This window comes from Plectropomus leopardus, chromosome 8, assembly GCF_026936395.1.
Source record: "Plectropomus leopardus strain MGB_pleo_1.0 chromosome 8, ASM2693639v1, whole genome shotgun sequence".
Taxonomy (NCBI): Eukaryota; Metazoa; Chordata; class Actinopteri; order Perciformes; family Serranidae; genus Plectropomus; species Plectropomus leopardus.
The window spans coordinates 21,247,504-21,263,354 of record NC_142183.1 but is presented as its reverse complement, the minus strand read 5'-3'; the positions used below and the strand labels follow the sequence as shown (position 1 = coordinate 21,263,354).

Genomic DNA, 15,851 nt, shown 5'->3' with positions numbered 1-15,851 from the left:
AACAACACGTTTGCTTTGTGTATAATCGTTTATTTTTCCACTCATAGTGCCTGTTGTAAACAAGAGTGAGGTGCAGACAGTGGAGAGCTTAACACAAGATGTGGACAAGATTTTTTAAAATATAATAATCGAACATTTTATTCATAGTACAGTGTGATGTTGGCTCAGGCAGTGGGGACTCTGTGTGTGTTGTGGGATTATAAAGTGCATGTTTTCTTTAACAGGGAGCATGCAGGTTAAATTAAGTAAGCTTTAAACTTGGGTTCACCGGATCAAAAGTAACACCAGCGTGAAATAAAAAAATTCCACATCAGCATCCAGTGAGTCTGAGGACAGTATTATGAATAATTTACCTCAATCCATTAAATACATGAGAAAACCCTGAACACTTTGCTCTCACGTGTTGGTATAAAAACACATAACATGCACCCAAGCTCATCAGCATTTCTGTGACGATACATATATAATTATGCATACATGCAAAACTTTGGGAAGTCATATTTATACTGCAATCAGAGAAACACTACAAGATTCATACAATATGCAGCAATCACCTCGTAGTAAAAACATTAAAAAACACCAGGCATAGAGTCGTATATCATTCTCAGGTTGAAGGCACTCGTGCAGCCCTGGTGTTTAAACAAGAATGAATCAAAGTAAAATGGGTGACATTGTTTTTTTCTGATGTGATAAAGATATTCAGTGTAATATATTAATTAATTGGCACAAAGGAATATATTGTTTGGCAAACAGGCTTCTGCCATAAAACTGGCTCTGACTTGGTCCATGATGCACAGCTTAGATACAGTGAACGTCTTGTGAAAAAGACTTATGATGAGTGAGAATATGAGAGAGATTTAAAACTGTCTATCTTGTATTGGCAGCATACAGCCTTATATATACAGAGGGAAAGAAAGGAGGACAGTAATTGCATAGATATTGTCTCTGAGGTGGTGATGTGAGAGCTGAAGAAGGGACGAGAGAGGTGCACTACATGTAGAGAGAGACTGCTACGTCTGCATGTGGTCTAAAAACACTGAAAAAACCATAATAACAGCAATGTACACTGATAACGACTTCAGATACCCTGGATTTCACAGGTGTATTAATATTACAGCAAAATCCTTTTATCAGCAGTGAACCATTAGCCATTATAATAATGAGCAGAGATATGCAGTGACACATAAATTAAAACTTTTGATAATGTAAAATATAAAGCCAGAGCGTATCAGTGTAGAAAAACCTTGGCATGTTACCAGTGCACACTTTCCTTCAGGTGTTTTCAGGATTTTTTTTCCTCGCCTCCCTCATGTAACTCCCTGCTCTTCTCATTGATCACTTTAGGGTTTGCTTTGGCTGGCGTCCGGCTGACTCCGTGGCTCAGGTGAAACATCCACACATGCTTTCTGGTGAGTAAGACTCCGTCGCCCTTGGCTACGCATCCGCCTCGGACTCCCAATTAGCTTTGAGAGCAACAAAGAAGGAGAAGAGCAGCTTATGAAGCGGCTAAAAATGAATTCCACTTTGACAGTTTATCAATCTTAAAGGGATAGTTTTCATTTTTTGAAGAGGGATTGTAGGAGATGCTCATCCACTGTCAGTGTATTACAAACAACAGATGTCAGTCAGCATGCCTCCAGTCATAAGAAGCAGGCTGGAATACCTGCACATAAGTTAAGCACTTAATTGACTTAATTTACCTTTTCACAACTTTTATCCTCATCACTAATGGACTGCATGAGGGAGAAGAGGTTCATCCTGCCGCTGCGATTAACGCTCGGAATGACCTTGAGATGAGAAAGAAAAAGAACATTAAAAGATCTAGTAAAGGAGCGCCACAAAAGAGACACGCGGAGATAAACAGCTTCAGATGCATCGTGTTTGTGTGAGTACATTGTGTTCACCTTTTCTGGTTCACTGACTGTGATAACAGGACCAGTGCTGTCTGGCCCTGTCTGCCCGGGCCCCTCCTTGGTCTCAGATGGGGGGGCGGGCTCTTCAAACACCTGAGTGAGATTAGGAAGATAAAAGGATTGAAGATTTTAAAAAAAAAAAGGTAAAAAAAATCTACTAATATCAAAATACTGATATCATAGATGTAACAGATTACCTCTGCGTTTCCCTCTGGCTCATCTCTTTCATCTGAGCTACCTGAGTCTTTTTCATCTAGACTCTCTGCATCATCCTCATCACCCAGCTCATAATCCTCCTCATCTTCTTCTTCCTCGTCTTTTGGGCTTTCTTCCTTCCCTTCCTCCTCCTTGCGTATTGACTTTTGTCTTTGGTCTCTTGACTTTCGCCTCCAGAGTGCGCTGTGACGCTGCTGGCTGGAATCATGAAGAAACATAAAACACAATCTACAAGAGCCCACATATAAATCCCTTACAAGCCATAGACAGCAGCAAACTCAAAAAGCTTTTATATTTTCATCTCTGCAGAGTTTTTGTCATTGCTCAGTCTGGAAAACAGATCTTCACACAGCATTAGGACAAACACCATGCCTGACCTCGCGTTGAGGATGCCGTTGTAGGTCTGCAGCTGCTTCATGAAGCCTTCATTGGGCTTGACTATGGCCCGGCAATCCCTAACGTAGGTCAACGCCACATCCAGAGACCAGCGCTGCTGCTTCATGGCGTAGGCGATCACTGTGGACGCAGAGCGAGAAATACCCATCTTACAGTGCACCAACACGGCTTGTCCGCTCTTCCTGCAAAACACAGAGATCCGGAGAAACTCACTCAGTGGTTTAAAGATTAAGCTGACAAATAGAGGAAACATAGCCTAACCAACTGCATGGAAAGTTGCTGTGTGACAACTCAGACTAGATGATATAAAGGAGTAGTTCAGTATTTTGAAAAATGCACTCATTTACTTTTTGGCAGAAAGTTAGACACCACTTTCATGTGTGCACTTTCAGTATTTAGCTACAGCTGGCAGTTTAGCTTAAAGACTGGAAATGGGACTAAACAGCTAGCCTCACTCTGTCTACCAGCACCTCTGAAACTCACTAATTAATACAGTAAATCTTGTTTGTTTAATCTTTATATAATGTAAAAACACCATTGTACGTGGGCTATATTTGGGACTAGTTTTTGGCCAGGCACAGTAACTTCCTGAGGTCTCTAGCTGGTTGCCAGGCAACTGCTAAGAGCCAAGAAATCGTCCAGAAATAATGAGATTTGAAGTGCTGGTGGGCAGATTTTGTTACCAATGGACAAAGCTAGGCTTCCTGTTTCCCCTGCGTCCAGTCTTTGTGCTAAGCTGACCAGGCCAAGCTTAATATTTGGCAGACAGATGTGAGTGTGGTATCAATCCTCTGTGACTCTGTTAAACTTTTGCTTTGAACGATTAAAACATCCAGCACTGATTGCATATCCACAGAGGATGTGGTGAATTTTCCCTTCAACGTCTACTGTAGTAATTGGACAAATCTAAATATGAATGAAATATATGAAATGTGTTTGTCTACAACTGTAAGCTGGAAGAGACTGCTTAATGGCTTTATAAAAATTTGGATTTTAAGTGTTATCTAATGTGTTTGGGGTTTCTGGGCTACCTCGCAGTGTTGATGAAGTTAAATGTGTCGGTCCAGTGAGAGAGCAGGTCGGTGGCTTCCACATCGTACACTCTGATGTTCATATAAGTTAAGGACTCTGGGAAAAAGTTGTCGATCTCCCGCGTCACATTCAGAATGTAGCCCACACTGAAAAACACACAAACTTACGTAAGAGTCACGTTGGTGACTCAGCAAAACACAATGCACAATTCAGTATCACCCATGTCATGAGACAGTGGGGAATAGAGATGGACAGCAACAATACACAGAGCTGCATAAAAATGCTGCAGGTGGAAACACTGACTTGTTTTTCTGCAGCTCCTCAAAGTTAGCTGCGTTCCACTCAGAGCCCTGAAACCAGATAAAGAAAGAGAAGTTTCAGTCAAGGGTAAAAAGGAAAGGGCCTACAGAGATGTCTTCCCTATCGCTGTTAACACAGACCTTCCACAAAGGGGAAGTTACAGTCACATGACAACATCCTGGTGAAAGCACACTTCTGTCAGTTTACTGACTAAAGAATGAGAATTACTTCTTGCCATGATAAAATAATGCTTTTACTAACTTTAAACTCCAGCGATCACTCACCAGGTACAGATAGTCAAATATTTTGGAGGGTTTGTCCATCTGAGCCATGGTGACCAGGATCTCATTGTCAATGTATTCCTTATAGGGTCTCATGTCAAAGCCTATTCTGGTCTTCAGGGCAGAGTGCACCTACAGTAGTGAGAGAAAAATCAGATCATACAAGCATACTTTCATTCTCTTATATTTTTTTTACCTATTATTTTCTCTTCTGAGTCATCTGACTTATGAGGCCAACTTCCTCTTTATGTCTGTATAACCCAGCAAAAAAAAAAAATTAACAAGTGTCTAAATAAGAAGAGTTCTTAGTAATTACAACAGATGAAAAGTCATTTCATGTACACAAACAAGGTAAAAAAATATCTTGATGTATTTCATGTTTAAAATCTATGGCATGCATTGTGGAATAAGTTTAAAAACGACAATACGTAGTTAATCTCTTTATGCTTGTTGTTTTGGTTTTTGGGCCCAAAACGTTGCTGTTTTTAGCTACAGCTGGTCGTTATTTATTTTATTCAGCAAAAACACCCAAAACAGTACTGAAAGCAGAGCAGAGTTCAGAAGCACATAAGTCGCACTCTGTCTCCTGTATGTAAATGGACAACTGTTTGCTAACATGTTACAATATGTGTTTTTGAAGGGTTTTTTTGCTTTGGTGTAGCCTGACACATAAAACTGTGCTAACTGAGCTGAACTTAACACTATTCCTATTGGTTGACGCCTGTGCGCGTGAGATGGGCGCGCGCGATCAGGGAGCGAGACTGTGAGGGAGCGCCGGCGTACCGTGGAGACGTCGGAGGGAGACGCTTGTTGGCTTTGTTAGCAAAAGCAACATTTTGTCGGACCTTCATACCAATTTGTGGACCAATTCCTCCATTGTCAACGCGACGGTATTATATTTGCCGGTTCATGTGAGCAGCAGAAGCCTCAGAGGTGGACTTTGGTTCGGCTGTTTCACACAGTGTGTACGGCTAGCTTGCGTAGTATGCTAAACGGGACATTCATTAGCACAGTGAAGGGACATTAGGCCATTAATTGGCAGACAGCTAACTAAGGACATTAATGCAACGTTTTCGACGTGTGGACGAGCCAAAAAGCCGTTGGAGAAGACACAGAAGGATCGTCTTTGTCCTGCTGGTCCCTTCGCCATGTGGGGACACCCACAGACAGGTAGACATGAACCATGTACTTTTGTTTATTTTACAGCTCTTAATTGAGTGAAACGACCATTTAGGCGTTTTTTTTCATGTTTTTGATTGCCTTGTATGTTAAGTGTGGGCCCAAGTGTCTTATGTGTGGTGCATTTTAAGAAGAAAGTGTACATTTGAGATAAAGGGTACATTACACAATAATTTAAAAAAAATCACATTTTTTATTTTACATTTCTAAATAATAATAGACTTTTTTTTTTTTTTTTTTTAACCCTGTCCCTGTTTGGTGTTTGATTATTTGATTGAGAAGCATTTTATGCTATTTGATACTTTGACTTAAAGGGGACTGGTTTCTCCTGATAAAATGAGCTGAGTCACACTAAACGAAAGCTAAGGTCACTGACTGTGATTCATTATTAGTAAAATGCATAAAATGCATGCAGGATGCTACCTGACCTGAGGGGGTCATTGTCCTGGTATTAGATGTGTGTCAATATAGGTAGGAACCATCATGCAGGAAGGTGTGCTGCTAGATGGAGGCGCACAAACAGTTTTTTGACAGTCATGCCATGTTATATCATGCTGATAGTAGTTGTGAGAAGTTATTTATATGATGTTTATGGACACAGATGGTGAGTTCTTGCGTGTTTCATTGAAGACCACAATGGTGAGAAATAAACTGCATCAAAGACGACGAGAAAGGGGTCGTAGTTTTCACCAGATGAACTGAAGGCTGGCGAACCAGGGGCTTTAAGTGTAGGCTTAGTTGCTATAACATCTTAGTGATTTAATCTAAAAGAACTCGGGGCCCTACCCACGTTTAGTATATAGAGAGCAGAAGTGTTACATCTGCCTGTATGTCTTACCATTTTAGACGTGAGGTGGTCCAGGTCTTCAGTCCTCATGATGTCTCTCAGGTGCTCTTTGATCAGCGCCTCATTGGACATTCGTTCTGATGAGCTTCCAGTTCAAGAAAAAGTGAAACATTAGTACAGCTAACACTTGCAAAAAGAGCAGATGACATCTTTCATTTTTTTCACATTTAAAGCCACTGGAAATTGTCTTGTAAAGGTAAAATGCATAAATAATATCAAAGTTGAGTGTCTTTGTAAGCATCCACAAAAATCTACATGAAAATAAATGCTCACAACTATTAGAAAACAGACCATTTTCTTGAGCATATACAAGAGTTTTAGTGGACAATTACACCACAGCACATTAAAAGTGTGGGCCACCACAGTTGAAAAATAAAAGAATGACACACTGATAGTGGTGGTTATGTTTCCTGGTACAGCATTAACAGGCTGATTGCAAATGTTTGGGTAGGACAACTGATGCAGATTTTTAAAAATTGGTTCACAGAGTTAAATCTGAAATTTTCAATTAACACCCGATATCAGGAGTTTACACAAACTTAAAATGGCAATATTTAGTATTTGGATTTAAACTAATTTCTCTTACTTTTTATATGCTTACTATTATGTACAAGACAGTGAATTACATAGTTAGAGGGCCATTGTGAATCTGTGTTTTTAAGTAGCTTTAAAGCACCAGGGTTCCTACAGCTAAAACTAAGTGGGATTTAATACTTTTAAAGATTTGTTAATGTGAAATGTAATGAAAGATAAGAGTAGATTTGCAGAAAACTAAAATTTCAAAAAACAGCATCAGTTATTTACTTAAACATAATGTTGCCCTAATATTTATTGTGCCATAAAATGTGACTTTTTGGTGACGTTAATTCCACACACCATTGGTCAGTCACTGATTTAAAGAAAGTTGCCAATTATTTTAAGATTTTACAATGCAATGTTGGACAAAAAACAGTTAAAAAAAGTCATATTTCCCATGTCTTAGCATTTTTAAGACTTTTGAAAGATTGATTTTAATACCACTTCAGGCCTTATTTTCAGATTGATTAATTAAATGCCTTTTAAGACTTTAAGGGATCTGAAGTTTTGAGGCACTAGTACTTTTCTTACCTTTGTCCATTGCTGTCCCTGCGGACCGACTCCAGGTCGTGCATGGCCTCCCACTCGTTGAGGCAGAGGCGGTCTGACTCGGTGTGCTGCTGGTAGTGCTGAGCCCACTCCAGGCCATTGCCTGGGATCAACGCTGCCTTGACCGCCCGTTCACAGCAGCCATGCAACACCTGCAGCACTGACCTTACACAATATGAAGGACAGAAGACGGTGTATATTAGGACACTTCAAACCCTTTGAAAGAAGCCAAACTGGATTAATATGTGGGATTAATATGTGAGTGTCAGCAGTCACTCACCACATGGTCTGCATGGAAATAGGCTTAAAAATTCTGGTCTCTTCAGCTGTCGTCACGCTAAAACCACTGAGGACAAAACAAGAAAAAAACAAAAGACAGTAGTATGAGCTGCAGTAACGGGAAGAAAGAACTGAGGAAGTAACACTGATAAGAAGCGTTATTAGAAGAAGACAGAAAGATTATTCAGTGTAAATTAGTGACGGTTCTTGAGAAGAAAGCGGGGAATGAAAATGTGAGGGGAGGGGGTAACAGTTGGTGTGAACCAGCCTGATGAGGGTGAACATGCTGGTGTGACATGGCAGCTAATCAGAGCTTCATTTTTTAACACTCAGTCAGCATGCGAGAGCACTCTAGTTAAAACTCAAATCAGAAACTCTCAGTTTCACAGTGTCCTTAAGCCCAAAAGCACGCTGATGCATGGCCACAAGCCAAAAACAGCTTCAACTATTTTAATCAAAACATGTTATGCTAAAATTTTAACTAAAACTGTGTTGGAGTGGATGTTTTGGGGTTTGTTTTCAGCTGCTAGACTCTCACTTTTTTCTTACCGACAGGCTACAGAACTTTACTTTCATTTCATTGTAAAAACGCATAATTTCGATGCTTATGTAAGGGCCTGAGTGAGTGATAGGAGCAGTTGTAATTCATGAAGAATGATTCAGCTCCATAAATAGAGACCATTACTCATTCACATTATCTCTGGCCAGAATCCCAGGCATCAGGCTGCACCATCTGTGCTGCGCCCCACAAACTCCTCTGTACACTTGCATACCCTTTGTTAAATGTTTCTTACCCGTCTCCGTCCAGGTACACCTGTGTGTCGCTCCATACAGGCAGAACCAGGCCAATGGTGCAGTGATCGCTGCAGACAGGAAGGGAGGACACAGATGGACAAATAGACAAAGAAGGAAGTTTAACATGTCAAAGCCAAATCAGAAATTATTAACTGAGTGGAAATCTTATCTCTCTGACACACGACACCAGCACCTTAGTTACACACACCTGTCCGAGCTGGGGAAATCCATGCCAAGCAGGATGCTTTCTTCTTTGCTGCTGAGGGTGGAGACAACGATCAGATACCTGATTCTGACCAAGCTGCCGGACTCTAACTGCACTGCCTGAATGATAACAGTGCGGAGAGCAGAAGGGAGATAAAGGATGTGTGAGACAGAAGGGAGACAAAAAGGTGGACAAGTACAAGTAATAGACTTTGTAGGCAACCATAGTTACCCATTTAACCAAATAATCCTGTCTGGTTACACACAGCACAAAATATCCTGTGCAGTGTATTTTCTTGGGCTTTCCTGGAAAAATTAAATCAGGGACATGAATGTTGTGTTTGCAGAGAAACACAGATATTGGCTATAGTCCACTTAAAAGACCACACTTTCTTTTCAAGTTGTAGCCCATTACTCCCAGATACAGTAGTATATTTCACAGTATTCTTTTCTACAGCAAACATCATGTATTCGACCCATTCGTTGTTTTCCTGCCATGTACAGGGCTTCTGATTTAAATATATATCTCTGGGTAATCCATCACACTTAGTCAGCTGTTTTTTTCTTTGACTAAGTTCCACAATTGCATGGTAATAGAGCTGAAAGTGTTTATTGTGTCCTTATGAGAAGCTCTTAAACCCATGACTTTAGGAGCTGACTACTGAACAATAAATTATTTTCTGTAAGCTTTTCATGATATACATGTTTGTATTTCAGCTGTATTACCATGCAGTAATAGCACAACTGAAGCAAAAAAAATAATTTGAACTAAAATGCTCAGTGTGATAGTTTATCCACAACAAGAATGATTCAGATCCCTGGAGAGCATTATTTTAGAGCATTAAAGAATCCTGGACCTGCTTGCAAAATGTAGTGGTCGTTCTCAAAAATCAGTGGAATGCTTTGGAAAGCATCAGCAAGATGTTGTTTTGCAGTAATGGACTGGAACATGCAAAGCAACCAGTATAGTCCGTCAGTGTGGAATTCAGCTGAAGTGTTTATTATAAACATTGACCTGCATTGATGTTGTCCTTGACAACGAACAGAATATGACTAAATTGGAGGAAGGTTGTTGGACTGTAAAAGCTGATTTTTAGGAAAGACATTTTCCCTCGTGCATCAGTCAGAATGCTTTTGACAGAAGACGGGCTGGGCAATTAAAAAATATATATCGTATCGAGATATGAGACTATACATTGTCTTAGATATTGTTATATGGAATAAATGGTGTTTTTTCCTGCATTAAAGTAAAGTGAAATACTCAACTTATCAGTTTATGTTTTAATATTTGCCTTTACCCACTTAGTCATTATATCCACATTACTAATGATTATTGATCAAAAATGGAAATATTTTGGCTTTTTAAAAAAGTCATGTTCAATTCTGTCTCCCTGTTATAGCATTCATTTAGTGCTTTTTGGAGATTTAGAAATATTGAGATATACTTCTTGTACTGAGATATAGCATAAAAACATTGCAATATAATTCTCAGCCCATATTGCCCAGCCCTAGACAGGAGCTTAGCACTCTTCACTCAACTTCAATGACTTACGTTGAATGCACAGCACTGCAAAGGGCACTTATCGACAATAGGCAGCTTGATCAGACTACATTTTTTAAACTGTGGTTCTGTAATCACAAAATGAGCATTGAGAGTTTAAGGCACATAGTTACAATAAGTAAGTAAAAACTACTGCAATCCTCTGCAGCTGTGGTGTCATAGTAGACTATCATGGAGCTGCTACCTTCAATTTACAGGTCTTTTTCACAATAAGTGTGTGAGGTTTTGAATTCAGAGGGCCTGCTCTGATGCATCAATCAGCCCAGTGCTGATAAGACAGAGTTTCTGGTTGTTGCTCCAGAAATGGTTGCTCCCCTCATGCAAAGTATCGGCTTCTTTCCTCCTCTCAGTCAAATGATAGTAATAAATAAACAATCGCACATTACCCCTACACCCCTTCAGACCTGTGGTGAGCTAAGTTTTGAGGCCATAGCAACCAAATTATGGGATGCTTTGCCCACGCTCACCATGCTGACCTTGTGGTTTCTTTTAAAAGCCAGCTACACCAGTTTAGACAAGTGTATGGGTAACCTGTATTCACTAAGTCTGTATCTTCAAATTATAGTGTGTATTCTTGTCATGTATTGTGTTTTTTTTCATTATACACTGTGCTCTTAGTTTTGCACTTGTACATTTGTGGCTCAGGTGGTCATTTGATCTTCTGTGATTTCTGTCTTGTGTGTTTTAAATGCCCTTGTAAAGCACTTTATGATCTATGTGAAAAGCGCTGGACAAATACATCATACTTTACTTTCTTTTACAGACTAGTTTTAACACACAAGAAGTGAATTAGTCCAATAGTCAGAACTGCTCCCACGTGTGTTTGTGTTAGAGGAGCAAAATTATTAATCTAACATACCAATGACCTTTACTTCAGATATGATTATGCATGTCAATGGTACAAGCTTACTTAACTAACCAAGCAAAATTCCAACTGCATGTTGTTTTTATGATGTTTTTTTAATATCGATGAACACATGAGGCCTCACCAGCTTGATGGTATCTTCTGGTCGGAGCTGTTCAACCATGGCGTGAAGGTGTCTGTGTCGCATGTCTTGCGCTTTACTTCCTTCCTTCACAGGAGAAGTTGGAGCGGTAGAAGTCTCTACATCAACGCCCACCCTCTCGCCCTCTTCCAGCAGGAGGACAGCGCCCTTCACGAGGGCAAAGCTCTCCCTACGGATGGTACAGAGACAAGTTAATATAATGCCGCTATAACTGGGAATCGTTTTGTTAGGACTGAAATTAGATGAAAACTGGTGCACATTTACCTTTTCTGAAGTCTCCCTCTTCTTTGGAGGCTTTCATCCTTTAAAAAGAATGCAAGACACCTCATGAAGAAGACTAGACAATAGCAGTCATCAGCCTCTATTGTGTTTGTGTGAGATACAGTTTTCTAAAGTTTTCTTTTTAAAGGCCTGTTCTATAAATTCCAGCAGACAGTAATGTGTCTGTTGTGCAAGCTGTTTGTAATCCAAAATATACAGCAGGAGATACCTAAATAAATATAAAAACTCTTTCATCCTACTATCATTGAATTTCCTAAACTCAGGAAATAAGGAGGAAGTGTTTTATGTATTTGAAAGCACTTTATGTCTTCACTTGTCTGTGCTATGCACTTTACTTTTGTTTTTGCACTATGTATGTATTTTTATGTGGCAGCCTTTATGTCCAAAACAAATTTAAGTAATTTTGAATCCTTAAAAATATCTGACGCATGCCCACATCAAACAAAGTTCTAATTAGATGCTAGACTTGAAAAAAAAACTAATGAAGATGAGTAAATGGTGCTTTAATGCTCTAAAAATGGTCCGCTTCTAACTTGAAGAAAAGTGCTGAAACACTGTAACAAGTTTTCCGGGAACACTGGAGACAGTGTGTGTGATGTCTTTCCTGTTGAGGTTGCAGACACAAAAGGCTGGAAAAAATGTCAGTAATTTCTCTGGTGAAATATGGTGCGACACAGATAAAGTGCAGTGGAAGGCTGAAGTGAGGAGACAAACACAAAGAGTGATATGTAAGCACAGGGAGGAGGACACGGAGAGCGGGGGTGAGGGGGTAAAAACAACAATATTGGGAGTGAAATCGTAGAAGGAAAAAAAATTAAGGAGAAACACAATGCGATAGAGGGGAAGGAGAAGGAAACAAGGAAGAGAGAGAAATAGCAGTAGCAACAAGGGTGTAGAAAAAGAAACATGAGACAGTAACATTACCTGTTACGCAACTGACAAGTCCAGACAGAGTCAAGAAAAAAAAAAAGAAATTAAAGAGGAGAAATGGGCAGGAGCCAGGAGAGGAACGATGAGGGTTTGTAGAAGGAAAAAAAAAAGGAGAGAACACAGTTAAGATAGCAAAGTGATTAGATACTGTGACAAAATATGCAAAAAAATGAAATTTGGACCCACAGTCAGGTCATTTAGCTGGCAATGATGAAGAGCAGAAGAAAAGCCAGGCTTTGGATGTAAATCATCTTCGTGATAGTGACAGAATGAGCGGAGATCACGTTAAAGACAGAGGCTGATGATACAGTGTTGATATGTTTATATGCATTAAACAACTACAGTGGCAGTGAGCATTTAGACAGACAGAAGGTGATCCAATCACATCACTGTAATGAATGCGAATGGGAGCTAAATCACTCTGATCTGAGACATCTCGGCCCTGTAAGCCCATCAATGCAATCTCATCTCTGCAAGCCACTGAAAAACCAGACAACCTCATTATCTCTCGGGCAAATGTACACGTCCGGGTTTGATTCATGCAGAACTCGTAGAGTCCAACATGACCATCTCTCTCATAGTTTGGAATCACTTTCTGTAAAACTAAAGGTGAATTATTTCATAGGGCGTGATTTCAAAAGTGCCCTACTTGTTTGTGCACAGCAAAGAAGTGCAGTGATGAGTGAACTCACTGGAGCGGTGGAGATGGAGGGGAGTCTTTGCACGGTCAGTAGAGCCATCGCAGGTCGAGTGCAGCTCTGTCTCCACTAAACCTGCTGTTGCTGGCAGGCTCAGACAGGCTCTGCAGGTTTCCTCAGCCAAAAGCGTGTTGTGGGCGGGGAGAATGGTATCTGAAATCAGACATAGATATTTTGGTTTGATTACAGCCAATACCAGAGATTCCTAAAGAAGAGTCAGAGGATGTTAATTGTCAGCTTTGGGGTGTCCTGTGAAAGGGAAGGAGCAGTTTTCAGACTGTTTCACGGTTGCTGAATCCAGTAGAGATAGGGTTGGAGAATGTAAGGATGTAGCTATTAGCACTGGTTCTCAGCCAGCGTGTCCCTACCCTTAAGGTGTGTTACATAACTTTAAAGTATTCAAAGAAGGCCTCAGCATTTTCATTCATTTCTATGAAATAACTAAGAGAATGTTATTTTTTATCTTTAAGATTATTATTACTCAAGATATCATCTCACTGGCTAAGGGCACAGAGAACACCTGAACAGAAGCTAGATCTAAATTCACAGAGCTTTCACCCCACTAAACAGACTCGTCCTGAATTAGAAAAATACACAGTTAAAATAGCCAAAGGGCTAATGAAGCAATGGCCAAGTGCCAGCCAGAAGAAAACAATTAAAAAAAAAGGCTTGTACATATGTAGCATTGTTTAAAACTATGAATAAAAAGCATAATACAGACAGAATCACATAAAAATTCACTAAAATACCAGAAAAACTCTTCTGTAATGCAATATTCACAGGGAATAACCTCATCTAAATAGATCCAAATTGCTCATTTTACACAAACTTCCTGTAGTTATTGCATTCACTATTTGGGTCGACTTTACAGTTTATCAGCTGATCTGTTCTGTCATTGTTATGCATTGAATATAATATAAAGTATCCATAATATGTGTCAGGGGTCATCAGGAAAACGGTTGGGAATCACTGGCCTACAGCACAGGGTGTGGATGTTGCTGAAGACTTTGTCTCATCTCTGGTTGTATTAGGCCATCATTTCTTAATAATGTTAACAGATTTACAGGATTTTTGCATCCATGTTATGAAGTGCATTGATATTTTAATAATTCACCTCCCCAGAGTAGCAGAAGTCAGACATTTTACCAGTTTATTTAATCTATAAAAGGGTTATTTAATTAACACTTAATAAATGTCATAGTAATATTTTCCTGATACATATCAGCACGAAAGTATGAAATTCCACAAACTATGATGGATGATTTTATCCACATCTCCTATTTAAGATAGAAATGATCCTGGAATGCAACTGCATTCCTCACATGCCACGCCATTTTATTGTGTTTAAAATGAAAAAATAAAGAGATAGAAAAGACAGAAAGACGATTTAAAAAAACATACAAATTCAATAAGATGGAACAAAATTATACGTAGAGTTTTTTCTAGTGTTTATTGCATAGTCTGTAATAATTTGTATAAAGTAGCAACAGTCTGGCAGATAAGGATGTGTATCAGATTACTATGCACATACAAATCTGAAGTAATGTTATATTCAAAGTAGGCTATATTGTACATTTCATCCCATAAAGGATTTATGGAGTCTTTGGACTGATGACCATCGCTATGGCATTAACAGTGCGGTAACGCCTGCATTATATTACAGCAGATCTGTGATACGGCTTCCGCTCGTTGCATGCAGATAATAGACATATTAATATCATTGCATTGTTAACAAGTGAGTAATCATGAAGAAGTGTTTTGAACCTGACTAACGAGCTATAAATGGACCGCGCTTCGTTGCTGCAACAAACCACAAACAACAAGCTGCGCAGCCTGGCACAACCAGTCCAACCTGCACTGACGGTAACGTTCATCGATACTGACATTATTATATATTAAAAAAACTAAAGACGACAATGGATTTGCTTACCTCTCCCAGACTTTGCTCCCTCTCTAATTTCCTGCTCTGAAGGCTTCTTGTTTTTAAGTACTGGGTGCTCCTTATTCCGCCCTCTGTCGCTCTCGAGGGTGAAGACTTCACCATTTACAGCTGCGGCAGGCGAGCACGAGGACAGGAGGATGAGGGACAGGACGATGACGTCACGCGCAGGCAAATTATTAATCACGTTGACCGAAAAAACAAAATGACTAATTTGCTGATGATTTAAAATACAGCCCTGGGGTGGCAAATAGACAAACTGCAAATTGAGTCATTTTAAATTATATGTTTAAATTATATATTGTTTATCAATTATAAATATACAACTTCATAACAAGAAAATTCTTGTTTCATATTTCAGGGTGACTGACAGCAGGAAGTAGGCTATTTAGATTATTTATACAGTAAAGTAGGCCAAAAGTAGCAGTACTATAATGTTAAAATACTCCTGCACGAGGGACTGTTCTTTACTTAGAAGCTACAAATATATTTTTTTCTTGAGCGTCTCTGAAAGACTTGGGGAAGTGCATAACCATCCCTCTGCCACATTTTAATTCTGAAATAATTAAAAATAAAAAACTTTCATGCATATCATGCATGCTGGTTAGTTTGTGGTAACTGTTTACTTTCTGTCAAATTCTAAATAAGACACGTAGAATAAAATGATTTTGGTGAAATAATATAATTTTAAGATCAGGTTTTTCTGTCAGAAGACTTTGTTGCACATGATGTGTCTGGACATTTTAAAAAACAATTATAATGGTGTAATTGGTGTCTGCAACACCCATTCAGTGTTGCAGACACTTATTTGTTGTATTCCTACACTGTGCTGTGGTATAAAACAAGAATACTTCTTCTACCACTAAA

General features: G+C 39.4%; 1 protein-coding gene across 2 annotated transcripts; it reads right to left on the bottom strand.

The window, feature by feature from the left end:
- Positions 1–9: 9 nt before the first annotated feature.
- LOC121948044 (protein phosphatase Slingshot homolog 3) lies at positions 10–15,134 on the bottom strand. Of its 2 annotated transcripts, XM_042493294.2 has the most exons (17): positions 14,976–15,134; positions 13,040–13,198; positions 11,400–11,437; positions 11,118–11,304; positions 8,572–8,687; positions 8,363–8,431; positions 7,570–7,635; positions 7,272–7,454; positions 6,156–6,249; positions 4,142–4,270; positions 3,861–3,907; positions 3,557–3,703; positions 2,507–2,707; positions 2,111–2,327; positions 1,905–2,006; positions 1,701–1,787; positions 10–1,463 (listed from the first exon to the last, which is right to left on the bottom strand). In XM_042493294.2, the coding sequence occupies exons 2-17, from the start codon at positions 13,085–13,087 to the stop codon at positions 1,341–1,343; spliced, it is 1,854 nt and encodes a 617-aa protein (XP_042349228.2). In that variant the 5' UTR covers positions 13,088–13,198; positions 14,976–15,134; the 3' UTR covers positions 10–1,340. The 2 variants fall into 2 exon arrangements, with proteins under 2 accessions (XP_042349228.2, XP_087937269.1); XM_088081143.1 differs by lacking the exons at positions 13,040–13,198; positions 14,976–15,134 and adding an exon at positions 12,342–12,764.
- Between the last annotated feature and the right edge of the window lie 717 nt (positions 15,135–15,851).

Bases quoted from the DNA above. Each gene is read 5' to 3' on its own strand.
- LOC121948044 (XM_042493294.2), bottom strand. From the start codon at position 13,087: ATGGCTCTACTGACCGTGCAAAGACTCCCCTCCATCTCCACCGCTCCA. The intron at 8,688-11,117 runs GTGAGGCCTCAT...GTTATCATTCAG, and splicing joins CAGAAGATACCATCAAGCTG to GCAGTGCAGTTAGAGTCCGG. The intron at 7,636-8,362 runs GTAAGAAACATT...TTTTGTCCTCAG, and splicing joins GTGTACCTGGACGGAGACGG to TGGTTTTAGCGTGACGACAG.